This window comes from Sebastes fasciatus, chromosome 2 (assembly GCF_043250625.1).
Source record: "Sebastes fasciatus isolate fSebFas1 chromosome 2, fSebFas1.pri, whole genome shotgun sequence".
Classification (NCBI taxonomy): Eukaryota; Metazoa; Chordata; class Actinopteri; order Perciformes; family Sebastidae; genus Sebastes; species Sebastes fasciatus.
The window spans coordinates 30766078-30784766 of record NC_133796.1 but is presented as its reverse complement, the minus strand read 5'-3'; the positions used below and the strand labels follow the sequence as shown (position 1 = coordinate 30784766).

The 18689-nt window shown below is 38.7% G+C and overlaps 2 protein-coding genes across 4 annotated transcripts; both read right to left on the bottom strand.

Moving 5' to 3' along the window:
* Positions 1-1840: 1840 nt before the first annotated feature.
* ogfod1 (2-oxoglutarate and iron-dependent oxygenase domain containing 1) lies at positions 1841-10901 on the bottom strand. The gene is made up of 13 exons (XM_074618795.1): positions 10617-10901; positions 8886-9031; positions 8744-8790; positions 5084-5184; positions 4857-4973; positions 4428-4519; positions 4199-4327; positions 3014-3127; positions 2857-2936; positions 2538-2776; positions 2306-2434; positions 2106-2164; positions 1841-2016 (listed from the first exon to the last, which is right to left on the bottom strand). The coding sequence occupies exons 1-13, from the start codon at positions 10792-10794 to the stop codon at positions 1855-1857; spliced, it is 1593 nt and encodes a 530-aa protein (XP_074474896.1). The 5' UTR covers positions 10795-10901; the 3' UTR covers positions 1841-1854.
* An 882-nt stretch (positions 10902-11783) lies between these two features.
* Positions 11784-16931, bottom strand: nudt21 (nudix hydrolase 21). 3 transcript variants are annotated; one of them, XM_074618783.1, is made up of 7 exons: positions 16618-16931; positions 14709-14909; positions 14560-14623; positions 14385-14474; positions 13979-14054; positions 13751-13865; positions 11784-12225 (listed from the first exon to the last, which is right to left on the bottom strand). In XM_074618783.1, exons 1-7 carry the CDS (start codon positions 16737-16739, stop codon positions 12204-12206), a joined length of 690 nt encoding a protein of 229 aa, XP_074474884.1. In that variant the 5' UTR covers positions 16740-16931; the 3' UTR covers positions 11784-12203. The 3 variants fall into 3 exon arrangements, with proteins under 3 accessions (XP_074474884.1, XP_074474867.1, XP_074474874.1); XM_074618766.1 differs by lacking the exon at positions 11784-12225 and adding an exon at positions 12447-12923; XM_074618773.1 differs by lacking the exon at positions 11784-12225 and having other exon boundaries at positions 13501-13865.
* Between the last annotated feature and the right edge of the window lie 1758 nt (positions 16932-18689).

Genomic DNA, 18689 nt, shown 5'->3' with positions numbered 1-18689 from the left:
AATTACAAAAGTATGACAACAATGAAATATCAATTAATAAATTAATCAATTATCGATCGACAAAAAGTTAATCAGAAACTTTTTATATAGACAAATTAAGTTCAAATTAAATGGACAATATTTGCAAATTCCTGTACAAAACTGTTCATTCTTCAAGGTTATACCAGATATATTGTACTTTTTCATATTTATGCATCTTGACTGTTTGCTGTATGGAGGACCGCAAGTGTCACGTAAATAGTAATAAAGCATTTAATTGATTAATAATGAATTGTAAAATAAAAATAGCCATTAATAAATTTGTTTACAAATTGATTTATTAATCTATGAATAAATGGACTGAATTACAAAGTAATTAATTATTTGACATTTTAATGGGCGATAAAAAGAAGAATTCTAAAAATAATTTACAAATGAAATATTAATCCATCAATAAATAGTTTAAATTGAAAAGGGATCTACAAAAAACACCATAAAACAGTCAGTAGGTACATCATTTAAAAATACATTAATTAATTCATAAATAATGGAATTTTATTGCAGTAGTTAGTAGTTGTTTTATTGCAGTACTTGCTTTTATTTGTATTTTTTCTACTATATTTATTGTTATGCACCAAACACCGATGTAAATTCCTTGTACGTGAAAACCTACTACCCGTTTCTGATTTCCAGCTTTTCAGGTTGAAGACTTTTAGTTTTTCCTCTGTTTTATAAACTAAATATCAATGACTTTTGGACTGTTGGGTTAGATAGGAGTCAGGGATTAATCAATAATGAAAATGATTATTAGTTACAGTCCCTAGTTGCTATATTTCAGCATGCCTTCTTGGACATAACTTGAGACATACTTTTCTATGCAATAGAATTACTTATAAATAAATAAAATTGGCATGGAAGGGGTTTTGCCAAAGTGTTTTTTATGCTGTTCAAACATGACATGAAAAACATGTAGGCTATATTTGTTGAAAATATATTTTTAAAAAAAAAGACTAAATCTGGCTCAAATGACAAAGTTTGTGTATCTGTTTGATTATGATGGGTTCACTGTCGTGTCAAAAGACATCAGCATCATTCTCTGATGTAAAAATCATTTTCCAGCTCATATCCAACGATCTTACAATTAAAGAAGATCCAGTGGGGGGTTTTTTTCAGCATACACAAACAATTTTTACCTATAGTTACTTACGTGAACCAAACTGTTTCCATGTCCTCATTAAAAACCAGACCAAGAGGAGAAAAAATGTTTCTTCACATCCATTGCTTTGTGTCATGATGGTTTTCTGACTGCACACTGCCCATGTTCCCATGTTAATAGCAGATAAACTGTAATGTGTAATGATTTAGTTAATTTATTTATGTTTTTTTTGATAGATACAATATACATAGACAAACTGAAAAAAGCTATCCGATGCAAGTATTGTAGTGTTTATAGTGGATGCTAATTTGCAACATCCGTCCCAGCTCTTGTTTAATTTAGGACGGAACTGTCTCATCCCATCTACACTCACTCGTCTTCTCACACACACTGCAGGCTGATGTCAACTGCAATAATGGCGATGCCAATTCAACCAAAATCTTCAATTTATAATTTTCATGAAATGAAGATGCAGTAAAAAGGAGCTATCTGTCTAATCTGACTATAACTCAGCAGATTTTTAGGGGAATTTGCAAATAGGTATGCCTAAACTATATCTATTAAAAATGAACGAGTAACTTAGAGTAACTGGTGCTGGTCCAGTAATCAAAAGGTTGGTGGTTCAACCCCCAGCTCAAGTGTCCTAAAATGTACACAATACCTTTAGGAAGATGAAACAAAGATGTCAAGAAACCCACAAGATGGATAGACACATTTATTTATTCGTAGTACACAAAAGAGAAGTCATAAAACGCTCTGCAGGTAGAGCTGTTAGCAGATGCAGAGGAGCTTTTGTGGTTGACATGTTTGACAAATTTGAGGGTTTCTTTGTCTCTGTAGACGAGGGCGAGGGAATTATCCTCTGGATATACCGTCAGGAGCTGCGATGAGCAGGAAACCAAAGCAATAATGATAATGAAGTAATGACCACACGTGTACAATTACACTTTACACTGTAATCAATACTCACCTCCTCATCCTCTTCATTAGCAACGTAACAAGTGAAGCCCCCAAACTCTGACTGCCAGTCTATGAAAGAAAATCAGTAAGAAGATTGAGTGGTTTGCTCTTCCTGTGTGCTCGTCGGCGTGTGTGTGTGTGTGTGTGTGTGTGTGTGTGTGTGTGTGTGTGTGTGTGTGTGTGTGTGTGTGTACGTGTGTGTGGACTCACCCGCACCACAAAAAGGTAAAACAAGGTCGAGAGCGTACTCTGCCCGCGCTGCTTCTGCATCATGCAACAGCGTGTAGCCGCCATGAGACCATCGACGTAGTTCACCACAACACACAGGTGTGCTCAGCTCTAAAACAAACAAAGGTCAAAAAGCACACATCTGTAACAGCTGTAAAGACTTGGGTTGGCTGAAGAAATCGACTCACGCTGACACACACACACACACACACACCTTTCTCTCCGCTCGTATTTGCTGGTGGCGATTCGGTCAAGGACCCCGTGGCTTCTCCGCCCTGTGCGTCCTCTTTCTCCTCATCTTTATTCTCCTCGTCATCATCGGCAGGACACAGGTAGTGCAATCGAAGGCCGGTGAAGTTGGAGAGAAGCAGGAAGAAAGACTCTGAACGAAGCAGCTCCCAGCATGCACTCACACACTGAGGTAGGGTGTCCAGAGAGGCCGCTTCATAGCATCTAAATGGACACAAATACAGCACCTGTAATCACAGTCTTAGTTTAATATGCTCTTAAATGATCTTTGAAACATGTCCTACCTCTTATTAGGCGGACCTCTCTTCGTCCACTGAATCTGAGCGAGTCGCAGAGCTTCTTTCACCTCCCTGAACTTCTCCTCCTGCGGACAGACACAGAATCAGCCGAGAGGAAAGAGTGGACCAATGCAAGGCAGAAAAAAAACTAAACAGAAGTTACCTTGAGAAAATCTTTGAGCTGAATTTCAGAGCTGTCCTCAAACTCCTCCTGAACCTGCTCTTGGTAGGATATGTCCAGGTACACTGGGTTGATCCACTCCAGCAGCAACGTTTCCTGTCATGAACACAACCAACAGAAACGTAGGCTGTCCGTTGAAGGAATAGTTTGACATTTTGAAGAAATACACTTATTCACAAGATTAATACCACGCTTACGTCTGTCTGTTAAATATGAAGTTGTAGCCAGGAGACGATTAGCTTAGCTCCTATTCAAGAAATCACTGCTCCAGGCCAGGAAATAGTCTGGCGTAAAACTGAAACATGTCGTTTTTACCCTTTAGACAAACTTAATATAACGTGTTAATAAGTGAGATTTAGAGGTGCTGGTAGGTGGAATTTGTTACCTTTGAACCAGGGTTATTATAGCGAACTAAAATTGAAATTAAAGCAAAAATAAGCAGTGAAAAATGTTGTTAGTAAACTGAAACTAAATAAAAACTAAATCTTTTAATAAAAACTAAAACTAAACTGATACTATATTGCCTGGGTAAAAACTAATACAAATTAAAATAAACAAAATTCATTTCAGTTTTTTAACTATAATATATCACCACCAAAAGAGTCGGCATGAATTTCCGTCAACTCTCGTGACATCGAACCACAGAAATGTAATGGATTTGACCTTCCAGGAGATGACGCTGTGCCGCAATTGCTTCACTAAAGTAGTGCAAAAATTAAACATTATGGCCATTTCTACATATTTGTAAATGTAACTACATACTTCTGAGACGTTATACCTGGCCCTAACAAAATAAAACTAATACTACTGTAAAACTAAATATATAAAAACTAAAACTAAACCTTTCTGAAAAAACTGAAACTAAACTAAAACTAGCAAACACATTCTGAAAACTAATTAAAACTAAAAGGAAATTGAAAAGTCAAAACTAAAATAAAAACTAATTGAAAATTCTAAACTATTATAACCTTGCTTTGATCAGAGCCAGGCTAGCTGTCTCCCCCTGTTTCCAGTGATTATGCTAAGCTAAGCTAACTGGCTGTAGCTTTGTATTTGCAAACATAAGGTATCGGTCTGGTCAACTAACTCTCTGCAGGAAAAGCAACTAAGTGTATTTCCAAAAAATGTCTTCCTATAAAGATGGCGTGCAAGTTTGACCAAACTCACATCTCTCGGTAAGTGTGGACTCCGTGAGACGGGGGGCTCTACGTGGCGAGGAGGACGCTCCAAAGATGGCCCGTGAAACCAGCCGCTCAGAGACAAACGACACTTATCCTGCGTCAAAACCTCTGACACCTGGATAAACACAACACACGTTGTTATTGATCTGCAATCACAGACGATTCTTTGGTTCAACAGTGAAGATAATGAAGGCCGGAGGGGTTATACTTCTTACTTGGTGAAAGGAGACTGGAGAAACTTCAAAGAGGACGAGTGTGTTCAAAGAGGGTACGAGCGACTTCACTATACTCTGTGGTTGGAAATTACCTGAAGACAAATATGAAAATTATACAAGACTTGTGTTGTCTGGAAGCACATAAATGCACACAAACACACACAGCCGTGTACTTCTATCTTTGTGAGGACACTCATTGACATAATGCATTCCCTAGCCCTTACCCTAACCTAAACCGAATTCTAACCTGGACCATAAAACCAAGTTTGAACCCTCAAACAGGCCTTTGAAGTTCTGTCCGAAGGTGAGGTGCGGCCAAAATGTGCTCACTTTCCAAATGTGTCCTCACTCTGAAGGTCTAAAATTGAAATTGGTCCTCACAAAGGTAGCTTTACAAGAACACACACACACACACAGTGAGACACTCACTGTCTGTTGTGTAGAGGTCGAGGCTTCCTCCGTCGCTGCTCTCCCATGGAGGCACTAGATACAGGATGAAAGCAACGCGCCTCCCCTCCAGTTCATCATCATGACACAGAAGCACATCTGGAAAGAAAAGAGAACGTCACATATCGAAAAAAAAAAAAAAAGGAAAATTCACGGGAGATTAGTCATCAAAAATCTCATGAGTCCTGCCAGCAACATTTTAAGCTCACCTGTGTATTCATATTTGGCACAAGAAATATCCACTGTGGGCTCCAGTTCAACCCCCAACACTTCCCCGAGCCAGGAGCGGAAACGCCCAAACAGTGCCGTCCTGAAAACAAGACACAGGAAAGCATTTATTTTTATATGACGATGTGGCCAAAACCTTTAACCTTGTATAAAATGAGACATTTTGAAAGCCTCACCACACAGACAGATGGTTCGACTGCTCAAACCTACCGTGACATTTTGTTGTGACATAAATAATAGATGATCACAAGAGGAGGCCGTTATTGTGTGTTTAATTATGGTTCTTATTCCCCATGGCTGTATTCCTTCAGTAGGTGCAACACAGTATATATAATCACAATTATGTATTTAGAAGAAATTACATGTTGCAGTCTCTCACTATAAATACTGCTTGTCATAATCGTAAAGAAAGAACTGCACATAAATAAAGGAAAGTTCAGACATGACACCCAGCTCATATTCGTCCTGATTTAAACACTGAGATCTTGTTTTTCCTTGGACTTGGCTCAAACACTGAACCTCTTGGCGTGTTTGTCAGCTTTTGCTGCACAATAATTCTACAATAACATCTTTGTTATCTCTAGTAATTTGTTTGGATCCAGTGCTAATCTTTGCAGTGAACACAAGGGTAGCACACTGTAAGTTACTACAGCAGTGTACATGTTGGGGCTTTCAGACTGATTAAGAAACAGTCCCTCTGCTCTAACAAGGATCCCCTGTGAGCAGCTGCACCTGAGTCCATTTTCCAATGAGTTCACTGTACAATCCTTCGAGGCCACATGATAATGCTAACAGAATCAACAGCACTAAATGAAGGCGATGGAATAATAAGGAGGCAGATGTGATCTCTGGCTCCACCTGGTGGAGCTCATAAATAACATGTCTCACTACCACTGGGCCAATGTCAGCATTTCTGCCTTATAATTCCTGCGCGACTGACTTAAACAACCTTTATACTTATCAACGCAGACAGACACTGATGACAAATACAGAATTTGCCCTGTTGATTTGAAGGTTTTAGAGGCTAAAAGTATGTTTACACCTCATGTGTTTCACATAATATCACACTGGATTTACAATGCTGACATGAGCGTGACAATGAGCTGTTCTCTCAGGACAAGTTATAAGTGAGTTAAAGGAACAGTGTGTAAGATTTCGGAGGATCTATTAGCAGAAATGGAATATAATATTCATAACTTTTCATCAGTGTTTAATCACCTGAAACTAAGAATGGTTGTGTTTTCACCAGCTTAGAATGAGTCCTTCATATCTACAGTGCCTTCAGAAAGTATTCAGACCCCTTCACTTTTTTCACATTTTGTTATGTTATGGCCTTATGATAAAATCGATAAAATTACTTTTTTCCCTCATCAATCTACACCATAATGACAGAGTGGAAACAGAATTTTATACATTTTTGCAAATTTATTAAAAAGGAAAAACTGAAATATCACAATTACTTAAGTATTCAGACCCTTTACTATGACACTTGAAATTTAGCTCAGATGCCTCCCATTTCCCTCGATCATCTTTGAGATGTTTCTCCACCTTGACTGGAGTCCACCAGTGGTAAATTCAATTGATTGGACATGATTTGGAAAGGCACACACCTGTCTGTATAAGGTCTCACAGCTGATAATGCATATCAGAGCAAAAACCAAACCATGAGGTCGATGGAACTGCCTACAGAGCTCAGAGACAGGATTGTGTCGAGGCACAGATCTGGGGAAGGCTACGAAAAAATTCTGCTGCATTGAAGGTCCCCAAGAGCACAGTGCCCTCCATAATCCTTAAATGGATGAAGTTTGGAACAACCAGGACTCTCACTAGAGCTGGCCGCCCGGCCAAACTGAGCATCGGGGGAGAAGGGCCTTGGTAAAAGAGGTGACCAAGAACCCAATGGTCACTTTGGTTGAGCTCCAGAGATCCTGTGTGGAGATGGGAGAAACTTCCAGTAGGACAACCATCACTGCAACACTCCACCGATCTGGGCTTTATGGCAGAGTGGCCAGATGGAGATGAAAGCCTGCTTTGAGTTTGCAAAAAGGCACCTAAAGGATACTCAGACTGTGAGAAACAAGATTGTCTGGTCTGATGAAACCAAGATTGAGCTGTTTGGCCTCAATTTTAAGCGTTATGTCTGGAGGAATCCAGGCACCGCTCATCACCTGCCCAATACCATCCCAACGGTGAAGCATGGTGGTGGCAGCATCATGCTTTGGGGATGTTTTTCAGCGGCAGGGGCTGGGAGACTAGTCAGGGTTGAGGGAAAGCTGAACAGAGCAAAGTACAGAGATATTCTTAATGAAAACCTGGTCCAGAGTGCTCAGGACCTCAGACTGGGCCAAAGGTTCACCTTCCAACAGGACAACGACCCTAAGCACACAGCCAAGACAACGCAGGAGTGGCTTATGGACAACTCTGTGAATGTCCTTGAGTGGCCCAGCCAGAGCCCTGACTTGAACCCAATCAAACATCTCTGCAGAGACCTGAAAATGTCTGTCCACCGACGGTCCCCAACCAACCTGACAGAGCTTGAGAGGATCTGCAGAGAAGAATGGCAGAAACTCCCCAAATCCAGGTGTGCAAAGCTTGTCGCGTCATACCCAAGAAGACTCGATGCTGTAATCGCTACCAAAGGTGCTTCAACTCAGTACTGAGTAAAGGGTCTGAATACTTAACTCAATGTGATATTTTAGTTTTTCCTTTTGAATAAATTTGCAAAAATTTCTAAAATTCTGTTTCCACTTTGTCATGGTGATGTATTGCGTGTAGATTGATGAGGGAAAAAAGTAATTTTATTGATTTTAGCATAAGGCTGCAACATAACGAAATGTGAAAAAAGTGAAGGGGTCTGAATACTTTCTGAAGGCACTGTACATAGGGAGCGGGTCCTCTTCACGCAGTCCACCATGTTTCTACAGTAGCCCAGAACGGACAAACCAAACACTGACTCTAGAGAGAGCAGCTGCGTCGAAAAGTCAAAAAATTACATCCTAATGTCTTTTCCTAACCACACCAAAGAGGAGAAGGATAATTCATAAAGACTTAGGAAAAGACAACAGCGGTGTTAAGAGAATCCGACTGCACTTACAATAGGCTCCGTAATTATGATGCAACGGCGGCGGATGTTAGTGACGTGAGTCTGCCGTGGTGAAACTACAATGTTCCAAAGATGGACTACAAAAAGCGCTACGTCTCCCCGTGCGTTGTTAAATAGCTCTGTCAGTGACAAGCTGCTTCACCTGCAGTGTGACAGAGAGATACCGCAGGTCCTTCTGCTGCTGTAACACTTTACATCAACATGTAATAAAGGATCATCTGACCTAACGTGGACGTGAACGTACAGGCTACCACAAAGTTTATATGATAAATATTGAGTTATTCTTTAATTTATGGCGAAGGAGTAGGACCATTAAATTAAATTCTATCAGAACAGATGAGCTGCAGTAAAAATATGCATTAAAAACAAGTTTGTTAGCATATTTCCCACCCGACAGAATCTCTTCAAAGCACTTTTATTCCACTTGTAGCTCATGGTGAGACCAACTATTATCCACACTTCACCTTTCTGTACTTTCTCTACATATATCCTGTTTGACTCTGCGGACACAAACACAACAACACAAGTTATTTTTTACCTCAGTCCAGCGATATGTGGCTCTGTTCTCTTCTTCAAGTCATCCGACTGTGTGGGAACAACAACACAGTTTAGATAATAAGACAAAAACAACACAAATCCACAGGAATAAATCAGTGAGAAGGTCAGTTTTATATTAACACCTGTTTGAATTTGTACAGATCGTTTGACTTCTCGTGGAAGTTGAGCTCCAGCAGCTCTCTCTGCAGGTTCTCCACGAAGGTCTCGCTGCCGAGGAAGTTCTTGATGACGCAGTGAGGGAAAGGGTGGCAGTCCAGCTCCAGATCCCCTGCACACAAATAACTAAATATAATGTGTCCACCTGAGATGTTGACTAATAACTCACCTCTGCTTTTATAAAGGCTCTGCTAAACAGAGTCTCAGGGCAACTACTTGCTACTACTTTAGACATATCAGAAGATGTCAATTTATACCATGAGAATATAAATGTGTCTACCATCAGAGGTTTTGCCATACCGCTGATATCTCTGGACGTATCAGATAGTTGTGCATAGCGATGCACCGATACTGGATCAGATATCGGGCCGATACGGACTAAAATAGCTGGATCGGATATCGGTGACAATAGGCCCGATCTATTCAATTCAATTCTATGTTTATATACTATATATTATTATATACATACATACGTTATATAATGGAATTTGGATTCCTGATTAAGTTTTGACAAATTTGTTGCTGCAAAAACGTTTCACTTAAATTGTAGATTTAGTTAATTCTGAAGATTTTTGTACCAAGTTGCTGGTGTATGATTCATTATTGTAATAATAAATACTAATTAAAATAATAAAAATGTATATCTATGTATCTATTTGTTACATTTTGTTTTACAAAGTTAGGAAAGTAATGTTTAAGTCAAGACTGATGTTGCCTTACACATAAAAGGATGATCCCAGTCACTTACACACAGTGAGGCATACAGCTTATTAATTGATTATTATTAACACTGATATCGGTATCGGACGATATTAAAAGCCCAGGTATCGATATCGGTATCGGTACTGAAAAAGTGGGATCGGTGCATCCCTAAAAATTTGTGCACAATGATGTTTTATGGCAATATATCCCACAAACAGATATTATTCCTGTCTGGTTATGTTATCCATGAACAGTATATTAATTTTTTTTTTCTCAGAAAAATCACTGCAAGGCAATTTATATATGATATAAAATGACATATTGCCCACTGTAAGAGAGGATTTTATTCATATCACCCTATTAGAAGGAAAATATAATCAAATTTAAACAAAAAAAAAGCATAAAATACCAAAACAACAGTAAAGAGACTAGAGTCCAAGTCAGGACTACTTTCAAGATTCAAGATTCAAGAATCCAGCCCTTTATTGTCATTGTGTAGTACAACGGATTTAGATTGTGACAATCCCATAGGTGCTAATGAAAAGATAATACAATACAAAATATAAAAATACAATATGTATATTGATGAGATGACAGTTTTGCCAAATTAGTTGCAATTACTTTTCACTTAAATTGTAATTCTTGTTAACTTTTTTACCAAATTGCTGGTGTATGATTAATTATTTTAATAATTTAATTACTTGCAATAACTACTGGTATCTGTGGTGGTCCCAGGTGTACATAGGACTTTAGTAAATTAGTATGCTGATGGTCAAACTAGCTGGTTTTCTTTGAGCATTAACTTTGTCTAAAGGTCACCTGTCTCAGGTATATTTGCTTTGCTGTTGTATTTATGATGTGGGGAAGTTATAATGTGTCAAAGAGCAACAAGCAGTCACACAAACACTGACTGGTTCAAGTAGTAGAGATCACATCTCTTCTGACTGAGTGTGACTTCATTAGTTGTACAGTACTATATAAACTCTGTAACTGACCGTGTGTGAGAGGAGTCCTCTGGCTCCACGCCTCCTGCACTCTCTTCTTCACCTGCTCCTCTTCTACTACTGAACACAGCTCAGCTGCTTCCTCACAACAACTCTTCTTCTCCTTCTTCTTCTTCTTCTTGTCTGCTCTCATGCTGTCACCACCTGCTCGACGTTTAGACGCCATCATAGACACTTTCTGATGTGTGAAACCAGCTCAACACGCAGGATATGAGCAGATGTGACAACATTCACACTACTGACAGGAGTGGAATGGGTCGTGACTAGAAGGGAACCCGGAAGCTGGGAAAACTCTCGCGAGATGGTTAAGGTTAGATCGGGTCGGGCAGCGAGTCTCGCGAGAGTTTTGCACCTCTCAGATCAGATTTCGCAGTTTTCAGGTTCCCTTCTAGACACGAGCTGTGAAATGGCCCGTGCGTCGCGGGCAAATGACGTCATACAACGTATCTTTTTCATATTTTTATTGCAAGTTTTCTATTCTATATTCATGTTCTTGGCTTTTGCAGTACTTTGCCTGTATTTTTATTTCCTCTTAATATGTTTATTGTACCCAATAAACACTGATAGATAGATAGATAGATAGATAGATAGATAGATAGATGGATAGACAGCACATTTCTTATAAGTGAATAACTTACTTTGCAATTAACCTTATTCAAAATCTGAACATACCTATATTTCAAATGTGCAAATATTCTTGAGTGCAATCTTGCTCGGCAGCATTTAAGATTGAAATGCAGAATTGTTCTTAAATTTCAAATATATATGATATACTATATAATTTATAACCACTGTATCGTTTAACTTTTTATGTTAGCCGCAAGACAATGGGACTGCTCCAGTCTATACTGTAGTGTGCATAATCACAGTCCCACAGCCAAAGTCTGCAGCATTGCAGAACCACAAAGTTTAAAACAATAAAAAAAAATACTGCTGACGAGAACAATGTACTATTAAGGCATTATTATGATGATTTGTTTTCATCTGATTTGACTCTTACAATATATATAATAGTATAATAGAGTGTAATAATGTTGCCCAGTGTGTGTTGGGATGACTGAACAGGATAAGCGGTTTAGAGAACGGATAAATGGATATTATATCATGCAGGCCACATTAGAAAGTGAGAAATAACCAAAATCAGAGCCAGTCAGCCACTCACTTGCTCTTTGGACTTTATAAAAACATATTCAAAGGACTGCTTTATTAAAAAGGAAAGAAACACAGCATTGTTACAGGTTAAAACAACAGGAAACGCAATGATGGAGTTTTTTTTGTTTTTTTATCAAACATTGGCCTCCTCTGAGAGAACATAAGATCAGATTCTTAACACACACTGGAATAGACTTGTGTACTACAAAAACTAGCAGTGTCTCAATATAAAAAAAGGACAAACGCATGACATTTTTTCATTTTCTTCTTGTAACTGTATAAACACCTGTGAACTGTCAATATACCTGACATGACAAGCTTTTCTTTTGTGAAAGTTGAGAAGTGTTTTTTTTCTCCAGTCTCTCATCTTCACTCACACAGCACTGCACTCACAGAGACAGCCAGACGTACTTCTGTTCACTCATGTTAGTTGTAACTGAAGTTGAACCTATAAAAAGATAATTATTAAAAAATTCAGTTAATGTGATGATTTTCACAATAATTTTATTTATTTTCTTCTCTGTTGAAAGGTTACCTGTGGAGTTTTGAGGTATTTTGCTTTTTGAGTGTGCTGTAGAAATGTTTTAATAAAAGGCAGGCAAGAAGAAAACTGCCAGCAAGCAAATATTGGTGTAAACAATACCAGATTAAAAATACTCAGAAAAAGAATCAGTTTTGCAAATGTTTTATGGGGAAGGAAATGCATTCAGTACATGTTTGATCCCAAGAATACACAATGAGTTTTGGTGGAAACGGTGAATGTAAACATACAGGATAGCTCCACAGGGCACCTTTAAAGGAACAGTGTGTAGGATTTAGTGGCATCTGAGTCCCCCTCTGCTCACTCCTCTCTTTCCAAGACTGTGGTAACGTGAGCCACCGAGTGCAAAACCGTGGTAACGCCGTTCGTCTCGCCAAGAGGCTGTCCTTACCGTAATAACACTACTTTAGCATCAACGGAAGTCAGACGGCGGCACCACGGTTTTGCACTCTGCGGCTCACGTTACCGCAGTTTCACAAGAACTACGGTGGCCTTCAGTAACGTAAAAACACTAAAGGCTCTCTCTAGAGCCGGTGTTTGGTTTGAGCAAGATGGTAGACTCCGTGAAGAGGACCCCCTCCCTATGTAGATATGAAGGGTTCATTCTAAAGTAACAAAAACACAACCATACGTAGTTTCAGGTGATTATAAACTAATGAAAACAGTTATGAATATATTTAATTTCTGCTAATAGATCCCCCAAAATGTTACACATTGTTCCTTTAAGTTTCAGAGTTCATGCAGGAGTCTTGCTGGTGTCATTTCCTGCTCTGGGGGATTGCTCCAGCACCATCAGATCATTCTCTTGCAATATTAATTTAGCTTTTTGCCATAAACCCCTTTCAGCTAATTTAAAGTAAAAATAATAATACAAAAAATACAAAAAAATTCTCTGCACACCTGAATGTGTCACTGGTGCATCAGAGGGCTGCGAAACTTGAATACAAGTGACATACTCCTGCACATACTACTGTTATTTTTAGGTATTATCGTAATCCGCTGCCTTCAATCTTTATCTACAAACACTGTGAGTACAGGTATACGTCTTCTTTTGCTTCCAGGAGTATATAAATAAATTGTGGTGTAGTCTTCGGTGTTGTCATCAGACACTTCAGAAAGATGGACACTATCTAAAAAACTCTTTAGTAGTCTCTATATTCATTGTGCTTTCACTGTGTTAACTGGTGTTGATAAAATGTTTTTATTATGTTACATTCCAAACATGAAAGATACATGCTAACTGATTAGCTAGAAAAGTTACAGATGATACAGTTTTTGTCAGCAATTTAACACATCAAATCCTTGATACAGACAATTCTTGTAATATTTGATTCCAGCCCTTCTGTTTTTAATTTATCCAGTGACAATCATCAGAAAAAAAAACAGGTGTTTCAGTTCAATTTAGCTACTTCCACAATGACATAAACAATACCTGCTCAATAGCTGTGGTAGACTGGAAATGATTGGTCCATATCCAGGAGCGTTGTCATACAGTTCAAACAAAGGTGCTGCCACCAGTTTATAGTTCTTGGGGACGGCAAACAGCGCTGTAGAAACACAAATCACAGGTTTACAAACAAGAACCAATGATACTACAGAACTTTTTAAACATCAAAGTTAAAATACAATAATTTCCCAAGTTACGTTGTGATATACTGACCTTTTTCCTGCAACTGAACCAGGAATAGCTTCTTATGCTCCTTAGGTTTGGTGATGTGCGCTGGAATATACGGATACTGCAAGAAAACACAACTCTGGATTAGTTCTCATGTTAGGTTAGCAATGAAAGTGAAAGTAAGTATGATTATGAACATGTCTTAAAATGTTGTATACATCTCTTAATCATTGCATATTCATAAAAAATAAATATCTCCAGACATATTTTAAACCACAGTGACTTGCATAACTTGCACAACAGATGCTGACCAGAAGCTGCTGAATCAATACGGATCTGTTAATGCTACACTGCTTTCAATTAAAATATTGAAAATAACATTATCTATTAAAAATGTTCCTTCATTTAATTCAATTCTCAAAACTTGTCTCCGTCATCTGTGTTTACTAACCTGTGGAGGCTCAAAGTTTGGGCGCCACCAGTTGCCGATACAGTCGTCGATCACCCAGTCCTGCTTCACGCCGTCTTGCCGTCCAAGGATCTAACATCAAATCAAAAGTTACTACGTGTAAACTCCACAATCACCACGGCAATAAGAAGCTTAAACTGTGCTGTGAAGTAGCTACCTCCGTCATGAGGCGTTTCAGACCCTCCACCTCGTCTTCTCCAGGACTCAGCTCTCCCCCGGGCCTGCAGCAGAGACGCAAACTGTCAGACGACTGTTACGACTAACAACACGGCTTCATGCAGGAGCCTCCGAACATCAACTACTCACAGTTTGAAGAAAGTGGTGCCCAGCTGCAGCAGCAGCACATGAGGCAGCCTGTGTTCATGGACAATGAGGACACCCTCCACTGTCCTCCGCATTCCCATTTTATCAAACTCCTCCCGCATCCGTTGGAACCGAGCAGCCACCGAGCTGTCCTTCTCATACAGAGGCTCTTTGGTGCCGAATGTGTAGTTGGTTAGAGGGTACCTGAAGCACAGATACACACATGATGGAACGCCAACTTCAAATGGCTTCTTTTGTCAGACCAACAGTCCCAAAACCAGATCATTTTAAATTATATAAAAACAGAGAAAGGAGAAAATCCTCAAATTTCAAAGGCAAAAGAAAATGCAAATATTAGGCTCGATGAATGACAAATGATTATCAAAATTACTGCGGATTAATTTTCTTTACAACAACTAATTGTTTTAGCAATAAGACAAAATTGTATTCAAGATTTTGGCTGCCATAGATAATATGATTGGGTCTTAATTCAAATATTTTTTTCAGATTTTTAAATGCCACATTTTTAATTTTAAATCAGCAACAATTTTCTTTTTTGATAACTGATTATGGTTCCAGCTTCTAAAATGTGAATACTTACTGGTCTCCGTAGCCTTCCTTGATAAAACAAAATATGTATATATTATTATTATTATTATTATTATTATTATTATTATTATTAATAATCTGTTGATTATTTTCTCAATTACATGAAATGATAAATGTGTAATGTAATATAAATAATTTTTAGAAGTACGTATCACAAATTCCCAAAGCTGACATTTACTTATTTACTACCAATTTTAAATCTCTTTTAAAAAAACATTTTTATAAAAAAGGCATTTTTAACTCCGTAAGGCAACAGCTTGGTGCACCTTTTCCCACACCTTATATTGTCCTCTTTTGGCTTATGTGTAGTAACTTATTGTTTTGATACCACTGGTTACGGGCTTTAGTTTTCTCATTATTTGGTCTTTATGTTTTGTTCTTTTATTGTTGTTTTTATTTTGTCTGTATTTCATTGTATCTGTGCAAGCACTTTGAAACTATGTTTAGAAAGGTGCCATACAAATAAAGATTGTTATTATTATTATTTAAATTGCCTGTTTAAAATTAGCCAAAATTATTTAATTTAATAATATAGAAAACAATGAAAACCAGCATATATTCCCATTTGATAAAATGAAACCTATGGATTTTGTTTGCATATTTGGTTAAAGAAAATAACTTAAAACGATTAAAATGTGAATATTTACTGGTCTCTGTAGCCTTCCTTGATAACAAATATTTATATATTATTATTATTAATCTGTTGATTATTTTATCAATTACATGAAATGATAAATGTGTAATGTAATGTAAATAATCTTAAAAAGTACGTACCACAAATTCCCAAAGCTGACATTTAAATTGCCTGTTTAAAATTAGCCAAAATGATTTAGTTTAATAATATAGAAGACAATGAAAACCAGCATATATTCCCATTTGCTAAGATGAAAGCTATGGATTTTGGTTGCATATTTGGTTAAAAAAAATACTTAAAACGATTAATAATAATAATAAAAAATAGTGGTCAATTAATTTTCTGTCTATCAACTATTTGATCAATCGACTAACTACTTCCGCTCTATAATCGATACCATTGTCTGAGACTCTGTGACTATTGAGTGAAACAATGAAAGCGTCCTATATGATATTGTTCTTATAGTATAGTTGTGAAGCATCAGGTCCAGCCTGTGGCCACTCTTGATCTCATTGTTGTATCTCTGGTGTGATGATCAGGCTGTCTCTCCAGCATGGCGCTGTAAGTTACTGGCGCACATTGATCTGATTGAGCTGGTTGGACTGATTAACCAGCGGGCTCATGCAGCTGCTGGTAGCAGCGGTGTAGTGTTGTGTGTTGTGGACTCACAGGTTGATGGTCCTCTCCAGACTGAGTGGTTTAGCGGGCCCGCTGATGTATTTGTTGCCGAACTGTCCGGCCCCGCTGCGCGGCCAGCCGGCGGCGGAGCGACTGGGAGGCGCGACGGACATCTCTGGTCTCTGGTCTCTGGTCTCTATGGTTACACGACGAGGCTGGTCCTCCTACCGATACACCGAGGCTGCTGGTCGGCTCCTAACTACCTGGATTATCTAGATAGCAAAAGAAAACTCTCAACACTTTGTGGACAGTCTACAAAAAATACTGTTTTTTCTAGCGTCGTTTCCCTCGGCCCTCCTCTTCCGGGAGAGGAGCGGGTTTCTGGGCGACGTGCCCGCCAGCGACCCCTGCTGGTCGGGAGGAGGAACCGCAGCGGAGTTACAGTCACTGGAGGTCCACACTTTTATGTTGTTACCTGACAATTAATGAAAGCGTTGTAGCGATTTATTTAACTGAACCAACCCAAAACAAACCAAGGTTTTTACACATGTAAGAACTGTATCAACCTGCAACATCTCGATATTATAATAGTCTGTCTGCCTCTAATAAAAGACTGATGCCCTCTTTTGTTATGTATAGAGGACTTAAAGGGACTGTTTGTAAGAATCAGAAATGCTTGTTAACAGCGACACCTGTGGGTCTGCCGTTAAGTCACGAAAGTCAGCGTTGGGCTCGAGCTTGCTCGCTCTAAATAGACATGAAGTGTAGTGTGCGCGCATGAACGTGTAGTGGTGGAGCGAGCTGAGTGAAGGGCAGGCAAGCAGCGGAGCAGAGTACAGCAGAGACTCCGGCCCTGGAGACCAAAGCTACGGTCTCCCCTGCGTCCTCCAACCGCGGCCAACACTGTTTAACAGACGGGCTTCACTAGATATAACTTTGCGGTTTTGGTGCTTCCGTGTTGTTTGTGTTGGAGTCTTGTCTGAACAGCGTAGCCACACGCGAGCGCAAATGGGACACCGACCCGGTAGATGTATACGTGTAAGAAGTTACAAACAGTCCCTTTAAGGGGAAGTTCCAAAGTAAACATTTTTCTTCCCAATACACTGCACTACAGAGAGCTGCTGGGTCACTAATGTTCTGAACTATCATGATCAAAGGTCTTAAACACCCTTAAAACAAGGATCAGGCATATTCTATGTGAAATGGGGCATTAAAGGAGGAAATACTTTCATTTTATTTTTATTTGTTTGGGTTATTCCCCCTTGTTTTTTTCTGCAAAACAACTCACACAGCTGGAACAGTTTTCTGTTGTTGTCTTTGTGTATTAAGCACACCTAAAAGAAAGTGCTTATACTGTTTACACTCCTCTCTCCCAGCAGACCTTTCACTACCAGGATGTCTGCCAGCAACAACACGTATGTATGTATAAAAAAATGCATTTATTCATGATCGGCTATACCTGAGCATATGTGCAAGGTCAAGAGGTAGTGCATTATTATGATTTCCACACTAGTTTTCAATAAACGTTTAGCTCAAAAACACAAGTTAATTTTAAGAAACGCTTTGTGAATGAGGCCCAAAATACTCTCTATTAATCCACCAGCTGTTGTGACAGGAGGATCACCTTCATTACATCCTGTACTACTTTGGACAGTTGTCTTCATAAGACTTTATCACTGTAGACACACATATACAGTAACTTTTTCAAAGTATTTGAGTTTGTTGATACATACAACTGCAGATTACCGTAGATAGTAAAGAGCATTTATCGCGGTATTTCAGTTGTGAAAATGTTAGTTTTCTTTAATGTCTTCCATTTCAGAATTTAGTTATGAAAAGCTCCGCTGTGCATACATAATACACTGCAGTGCTGTGATGTAAAACAAAAGATGAATTTTGCGTTAATTTGAAAACTGCCTTACAATTGAAAATAGAAATAAAATGAAGAACCATTTAACATCTAGGGTTATACTTCCCAAGTTGTATGACCTGTGATTTCAGATTATTTTCCAACATTGCAGCATCATAACAGGAATATTCCTACATCCAGTTAGAAATCCGACTGGTTTTATTCCCCTATAGAGACCTGCATATATGTGGTAACACTTGTGTTTAACATTGGG